The following is an 8,397-nucleotide window of genomic DNA, read 5'->3' as shown; positions in this document are numbered from 1 at the left end:
GCTCCTATAGGGGTAAATATTATTTTATGACCACAATAACTAAAGGGAAAGCTTTATTTCAGTATATAAAATGATTTGGTTTGGTTTGGCTTGGCTCGGTTCGGTTTGATTTCGCTTGGTTTGGTTTGGTTTGGTGTGGTTTTGGTTTGGCTTGACTTATCAGGTTTAGCGTTCCAAAGCGGCTCACGCTATGGGGGAGGCTTTAGTGGAGAAAGTTTGCCTACTTGATACTTAACCACAGAGCATTTAAAGCTCTAATGATGGAAGAGGTTATTTACGGTTAAATTATTTACCAGGCGTGAATGTTCAGTATTTGATCAGTGTCTGATCCATATTCTGTTCTCCTCACTTTCAGCATCGTCACAAACAATGGAGTCAAAGCGTTACAGTCAAGCCTGAAGGAATCAACGTACCCGCACGATGGCCGCCGAAATGCCAGACCACTAAAGAGATGACGCATACAAATCCGACGGCCCCGAGCTTTAACGCCGTAGCGGATGCCCTGGAAAACGACACCGTCAACCTTTCACTGCACCCATCGGGGCTTCTTGAGAAATCAGACTCCGTTTTCGGCCCGCAGTACCACAGCCAAGTGCGGATTATCATCATCCTCATCATGATCACCTTCTCGATGACGGGAAACACTATCGTGTGCTGGCGACTACTGCGCAACCACCGGCGGCGCCGTTACCAGAAAGCCCACGTCCTGTTCCTAAACCTCGCCGTGGCCGACCTTCTGGTAACCACCGTGACGATGACCTCCCAAACGGTCTGGGAGTTCATGGGTCGTGCCTGGATCGCCGGCGACGCCTTCTGTCGCATCTTCAAGGTGCTGCAGACGTTCGCGCTCGCGTCCTCCACCTACATGATTGTGGGCATTGCGCTGGACAGGCACTTTGCCATCGTGTACCCGCTGTCCAGCTGTCCCACGCCCTCCCGACTGGCAGCGGCCGCTTGGCTGGCCTCCCTGCTCCCTTCGCTGCCCAACCTTTATGTTTTCCGGCTAGTTGATTCCGGCGGCGGAACAAGCTACTGCGCGTCAATATTCTACGCCCAGAAAGCGAGCTCGCCTCTTGCTCGACAGCTATACATGACCTCCGTGTTCCTGTCTGTCTTCGTGATCCCGCTGATCTTGCTGGTCGCCTTGTATGGGCGCATTCTGGCCGAGATTTGGCACCAAAGTTCGGCCCTCAAGAACCGGCAGCAGACAGCATCTGCACTGCCCAAGGCCAAGGTGTGGCAGTCATTCTTCTCCCCCCGAAATATTTCAGTGACGCAGACCCATACCGTTTCGTTGAAAAGAAACTTATTTTACCGCTATCGTCGTGTTGTACATCACGAAGGTCACCTGAAGGCGTTAAGGACATTTTAAAGTCCCAATAAATCAATTTTAAACCCAATAATACGTAGTAAAAGCGGTGACAAGATGTTGAGAATGGGTCTAACATGTTTTCCTTGGAAATGTCGGTAAGTTGCAGTGAAAAAAAAAAAAAATTCCGAACAGCAACCAGTCACCGGGAGCAAATATGCATTCTCAATGCTGATAGCGTCCTACAACACAATTATATTTTTCATAAAAAAATCGCTGAAGAGTGCCACTGCTGGACGGTTGCCTCAAGTTATATTAACTTATTGTTTTAAAGCGCCGCTTTCCTTACGGGTCGCGGTCACTAAAGGGCTGATGAAGGCGCGCGTACAGCTGCAGACCACTTTAACTCACGTGGTCCACGTGGCTTTCATCAGAGCTCCCCATTGTTATAGTTGCTAGGTTAAAAATGTACCCGCATATTATTTAAAGTAATCCCTCAAAATGCGCCCAGAACTGCACCGAGACATTATTTATTATTATTATTATTATTATTATTGCTAATCTGTAACCTCAGATTATTTCTTACATATGCAAGTCTCTTTTTTCTGGTACTCTATTCCACGGCTGTTCCTTACTGCCGTCTTGTCTTCTTGTGTTACCAGGTGAAGACTGTCAAGCTGACGGCGGCCATATTCGCTGCTTTCCTGGTGACCAACGTCCCCTATATGGTCCAGGAGCTGGCCCTGGCCTTCGCCGGCGCCAGCGGCTTTCTGGATCGAAACGTGGTGGCGCTGTTCGGAGTCATATCAGCCTCAAATAGCGCCATCAACCCCTTCATATTCCTGTTCTTTCAAAAGAGGAGCAGCGCTTCCAGGAGGAGGCGCTTCGTGATGCCCTTCCGCAAGGACACAGTCGCGGAGGGCAAACTCAGCCGCGGCTGCACAAGCTGTGCAAATGGCAGTGGCATTGACCTCTACACGAGCTCCACGAAGAGCCAATCGACCGGGTTAACCGCATCGACTAGAGAGACGAACCTCAGGTCACCTTCTAAGTAGAGCACATCGATCTAAACGCCAAGTGGTTGTCCCGTGGCGTTCCGTGGCGTTCCGTGCACGTGTGTTTCCTTCCCATCTGTCCTTTGCAGAGCGCCGGACGAAGAAAATTACGCACCGTGCGATGCTTCGAGACAGCTTTGTATGTCTTGAGCTTGATCCGTAATATTTTATGAATGCCAAGCGCGCGTGTGTTTCATTACTGCACAGAATGTCGTTAAGCATGGTTCATCTAGAGTGTGTCAGTGTGCTTTGTTTCAAGATATTAAACGAAAAATGCTGAAGGTCGCAACGAATGAACCTCCTGACTCTTAGCAAGACTTTCTTCGTATACCTGAATATTGCATGGGCCACTTATGGGAACAGCGTGTTAAGGAATAGCCTCATCAGAAGAACAAAATATCTATATAAAAACAAGAACGACTAAATTTTAACGTTGCCAAACGGTTAAAGGTTGCGAAAGAACATTTCCGAGAATGTTCTTCACGAACTTTCAGTAACTTCAGTTGTCGATTTTATAAAGCGAACTATAATGCAAATCCCTATAGTGTCATACTAAATGATGTTTGTTGATGCCTTCATAGGACATTTTAACTTACAATTAATTTTATCGCGCAATGGCTACCATGTACTGCTGCACTTGAAAGGAAATGACTGCGCATTCACGCACTGCAATTAATCTGTTAGTACAGCGATTTAAGTTGCGACTATAGCTGTCTGCTGTTACGTTCAGTTAAAGCCCTCCATGAAGTTACTGATTCTAAGGCCCATATGAACTCAGTGTGCTGTCGGGGAAGTAGCCATATTTTAACCGTCCATAACAGCTTTGCGTGCGCGTTTGCAGCATGTTCAGTGGTTAAGATAAATATATGCTCTATTCAGATCGCATTTGACTCACACCAAGCCAGCTGCAGTGCAACAACATTTTCGGTGGGCACTTGCCAGCAAATAGCGTGTCCTTGTTAAAGGCGGGCATATGATGAACGCCATTTTATCGGCATCCGACACATTTTGCGCGCTGAGAGCAGGAGCGTAAAAAACCAAAAGGAAGATGGTTATCAGTTAAAAGTTAATAAAATTTAACGAGGCCACACTCAGGTTCGAAACATGCAATCTTCTCAGCAATTTAGCCACGAGTGAATAAACATAGCACGACTATATCAAATATCCAGTAGAGCTCAGAAGTATGCCGAAAGCGATTAGAGATAGTTTCTACGTACTATACACGCACTATAGTGGTGTCATATAACCCCAGTGAAAGCCCTAAAAAAGTAATTATTTCCTTGTTGGAGCAAATTAGATAATGGTCCAGTTGATTCTGGGATGTGCAACAACTGGCTTTAGTCAGTAGCACTTTATTCAAGTCTTGCACCAACGCCTTTTATTTACAGCGGCATATATTTAGGCCATTTCTCGCTTATGCGGTGTCGATATCATTGGCGTAACACATCAAGCGCAGCGCGCCTCTCTGATTGGTCCAACTGTAAGGGGATGTTACGCATGATGTCATGGAAAGCCGAGCACGTCAATTGACCAAAACGTTTACCATCGATTGACCCTAACACAGTGAAGTCATTTGTGACGTCACGATGCATTCACGAATGACTACTCACGGTGCTAATCTCAGTGCAGCTGCATAAAGGCAAAGTACAGACACCGCATACTCGTTCCCGGGCCTACTCAACGTTCTCAGTGGCCCTGCCCCATCTATTCTTTAAATTTATTTTATCCGAGGGGTCAATTCTTTTTTTGCGTTCTCCATTGTGATGTAGCTCTATTTTTCTTCCTTTATACACGACCGCAAAATTCCACATAAATCGATCACAAAGCTTTGTCTTGAGCATCGAAGCAAGTCTTAATCGTTACCAGTACTTATTAAACAAAGTAACAGTAGCTCCCATTTTTAATTTAGAGCTTATCGACATCAAATTGCGTGGTTATAACGCGGAACATAAAGGAAGACAGGTCTGATGACAGGAAAGCGCCTTACGAGGTTCTTCGGTCGCGAATTCGCGATCGCCTCAGAGGGGCTCGTGACCGTCGTGTATTAGATGTTTTTATATGTGGATATTTGTGAGAAAGCCAAAAGTGCAGTCTTCAAAAAGGGCTTTGTTAATTATTGAGCACGACGCTAGCATCAGCTCAGGCCAGTGTGTCTAAATGAGCTGTGTTTTCCCTTTACTTACAAAACCTTAATGCCAACTAGACATTAGAAACAAAAAAGTGGGGCACACCGACGGCAGAACAATGCTGTTATCGACAGCCCAGAAGAAAAAAAACAGATATTTAAAAAAAAGACAAAGCCCAAATGCCAAGAAGATATATATTTAAGTAAGACAAAGCCCAAATGGCCCATTAGCCGTCCTGTCACTTATGAGGCATTTTACCATAATAAAGCATTAAGGGTATCCCGCGAAACGACAGAATTTTACAAATTAGCTATATATCTGCTTCATCTTCCGCCTTCGATCCCGGGCACATTTTTCACGGTCGATTGGGTCCCTCATATCCAGGCATCAACGAAAATTTCGGCCTGAGCGGCCTAAGCTGCAGTGCCATGAAGCGACAACAAAGGAAGAGCTGGATGTGCGTGAAAGTGATGAGTGGCTTCCCCTCGGTCGAAAAAAAAGCCTCGGCCCGCACGCCATTGTGCACGACAAAGGTTTGGGCGGAAGGATGAATGACAGCGTTCAGATCATCAAACAGGCCTGCATAATGCCCTATTTTGTATGCATTACTTTTTTGTTTCTCATCGTAAAAGATCTTTTATGTTTGGTCCAAGTCTTATTATGCTGGTTTGGGTGAATGGAACGGGACACGAGCTGAAGTGAATATTCACAGTCACTTTAGATGTTTAGGACTCAATGTTATGTGAAAATGTACAAAAGACGACCAGAAGGAATTAAGTAATTACAGTAAATGTGCCCAGTTTAAATGGTTATGGTACTTAATACAGTTATCGCTTAGGGTAACAAACTGGATTCCAAGGGAAGGAAAGCGTAGCAGGGGGCGGCAGAAAGTTAAGTGGGCGGATGACAAGAAGTTCGCAGGGGTCAAGTAGATGCAGCTAGCACTAGAACCGGGTTAATTGGAGAAATATGGGAGAGGCCTTCGCCCTGCAGTGGGTATAGTTAGGCTAATGGTGATGGTGGTGGTGATGATGATGATGATGATGATGACAGTTATAGTGGTAACGGCGGCGGAGGAATAAGGAGTACAGGATAGAAGAATCTCATAATTCTGTCAAGCACCTAGCACTCCTCAACCACGGAAATAATTCTTGCAACGACATCTGCGTCTGCTTAGTATGTTGGCGTCCGTTTGGTATGTTGTGGGCCATCTACACGAGCGCTTGAGAGTTTGACATCTGTCTCTGCTTTTGTGTTATCCCCTTCTATTATCTCACACATCTTTCCTCTTCAAACTTCTCAAGAAGATCATGACAAGAAAGGGGACACCACTCTTTTAAAAAAATGGTTAAAAAAACAAAGAAAAGGTCATGTGCCTTCAAGACACAACCATGCAATGCATGCATTGTACAGGGAATGTCAATTAGGCGAGTTACTTGTTTTCACCCTTGTAGTTACTGCATAAACAAGAGTGCACGCGCTGTCTACTTTAACCGGCTTGCACGGGATGGCTCCCCCGCTGCCGTCTCTGGGACAGTGGCTTGCTTTGCTTGTTCGCTGTCGGCGCAGACGATGCGAACATACAAATTCTTACAAAAACGCCAGAAACGACCCCACCAGGAGGTACCGCGTTCCTCGGGCTACACAGTCGGTAAGCATGGATGAAGAATGTCTCTCGCCAAGAACAGCCGGGAAAAAGGAGGTAAGTGGTAGGAAAAAGACAGATCTCTTGTATATTCCTTACGTTTTGCAGATATAATTAAAAAGAACCCGAATGTCACACCCCTGGTTTAGACTCAGGCCGGATTGTGTCTCACGGCCACCCTTCGTAGTCCTTAAATGAAAAAGGAGAATATACAACCCAGCAAATAGCATCCAAAAAAGCTTTACCGATTGCACAGTAGTTAAGGTAGATGAAAGTAGGCGCTCGGGAGAAAGCTCCCCCATGAGAGAAAGTCCCCTGTGCTTTGCCCACGACGACGGATAAGCTCTCGCTCCAGTCTGACGTAGAACCGCGCACCGATCGGGCTTTCCTTTTTGATGCATGGCAGATGGAAGTGACCAGGTAAAATGCATCTTCGTTAACCGAGTCATGTAGTTCGAGCAGGTCCGACGAGTCAGTAAGTTGAGCTTGATGTTGATGTCAACACTCCTTCCAAACTTAAGACACTGCCCGCAACTAACTTGCGTACATAACGACCTCGTCCGCACAGCAGAGCTTTTTAAGGTATTTTTAAGCAAGTATCTGGGCCCTATGTTTTGCAAAGCTGGCTAGGATTTTAACCGAGAATGTAGCAAGTTTGGGGCTATGGCATAAACCTCTATAAAGGAAGGCTCTTCGTATTAAAATGTGGCTTTCCTGTCTAACACGTTAGAGTTAAAGGTCCCGTTGGGCAGGTGGAAAATCGTGAATGGTAGAGAGGGATCCCAGCGTAGTTATGGGATTGGATGTAGTGACCTTTCTTAAAGAAGAAGGTGCACCATCGACTGCTGAAATCGAACCTCTAACCCTTACGTCGCGAATCAACCACCTTATCGCTACCACAAAGGAAAACCTTTTTGTTTTATTGCCTGACATTCTATAAATGCTATAGGATCCAAAAAATGAGGGGTGCGACAATCTTTCATTGACTCATCACACAACTTTTTCAGCGTGGCCAAATCGTTGAAGCGGTTCAGCCATTTCCTGGGCTCAGGCCAGCTCTTTAAACCTCTCGCAAATATATGTCACATAACGAAGAAATTTCAACGCATAGAGCGAACATTGGCCTCGGCGTGGCGTGGTTGCAGTACTCGAGAGGCGGAAGCCATCGATGCCCGTTCGTTCGGAAGGCTTAAAAAGGCAACAGCCTCTCAAGCCCACAAACCAAGCCAAAACCTTTTTTTTCCTTCCAGGTTAATTATTCAGCTTTTTAAATATTGGCTGCAGACTCCAAATGTGAGACGAAAAGTTGTAGAGCACCTTTGGAAACCTGCAAATAAATGAGTTTCTGCACGATACGTGTCAAGTAGTCTTTTCTTATGCATCCCAAAACACGTGAAATATGAAGAAAAAAAAAAACAAATGTGACAGGGTGCTCGCGCATTGCTATTGTGCTGCTCCCAAGCGTGCGATGAATGAACTAGGTCGGCTGCAGTGCTGCGATAACTTCGGCGAAGCGACAGGGCGTTAAGCCGCTGGTAGGTTTCTGGTCCTGTGACTTGACGTGTGTTTGCACTATTGCGTGAGGTTCTAGCTCCGGTACTTCAGGATGTGCCCGACAGATACTGCGCCTTCCTTTTCCTGTAAACCAATTATTAATGAAAGCATTAGTATTGCATGTTAAAATTATAAATAGTAATAATGATAATTCCTAACAAATAGTAATAAAATATTTTTTCGTGACAATTATTCGGACAAAAAAATAAAATAGAACTAAAATATCAAGAAAAATAAATAAATAATAAGTTGTGGTTTAGCTCTGGTTAATCCTAGTTGAATTGCGAAAGCAACGGTGGAAGCTTCCTTTGCCTGCTAGATTATTCCTCTATGTTCCTGCGTGTCGTATGGGTAACAAGAATGCAAACGGTTCTGGCTGGCTGATTCTGACATCACCTTCTCGTATGAAAGGAGCGACCCGAGTTGGCAGCTCCTGCCCGTGGCATATATAGGCAACGGTGAATTCAAACGTCATGGTAAGCTGATTTTGTATGAGAGACCACAGACACGGACACGGCACACAGCGCAAAGCGATTGGACCTGGCGTACTATTGCTTTCGCGATAAAATGTGGCTCCAATCCACGCTGTGAAGGTGATTGGACAGCGAAGCTATAAAACGACACCACGGGTGGACGGATAACAACATTTATTGCGCACCGGAAATAAAGGCATCTTACTCCCCGCCCACAGCACGCAGGCCTAGGGGA

General features: G+C 45.6%; 1 protein-coding gene across 1 annotated transcript; it reads left to right on the top strand.

The window, feature by feature from the left end:
- Nucleotides 1–361: 361 nt before the first annotated feature.
- Nucleotides 362–2,566, top strand: LOC146198497 (oxytocin receptor-like). Its single transcript, XM_084592603.1, has 2 exons — nt 362–1,234; nt 1,972–2,566. Exons 1-2 carry the CDS (start codon nt 452–454, stop codon nt 2,362–2,364), a joined length of 1,176 nt encoding a protein of 391 aa, XP_084448729.1. The 5' UTR covers nt 362–451; the 3' UTR covers nt 2,365–2,566.
- Nucleotides 2,567–8,397: the final 5,831 nt, after the last annotated feature.

This window comes from Amblyomma maculatum, chromosome 2, assembly GCF_055883805.1.
Source record: "Amblyomma maculatum isolate TAMU_Amacu chromosome 2, ASM5588380v1, whole genome shotgun sequence".
NCBI lineage: Eukaryota > Metazoa > Arthropoda > Arachnida > Ixodida > Ixodidae > Amblyomma > Amblyomma maculatum.
This window is presented reverse-complemented; position numbering and strand designations above follow the sequence as displayed.

Bases quoted from the DNA above. Each gene is read 5' to 3' on its own strand.
- LOC146198497 (XM_084592603.1), top strand. From the start codon at position 452: ATGACGCATACAAATCCGACGGCCCCGAGCTTTAACGCCGTAGCGGAT. The intron at 1,235-1,971 runs GTGTGGCAGTCA...TTGTGTTACCAG, and splicing joins CTGCACTGCCCAAGGCCAAG to GTGAAGACTGTCAAGCTGAC.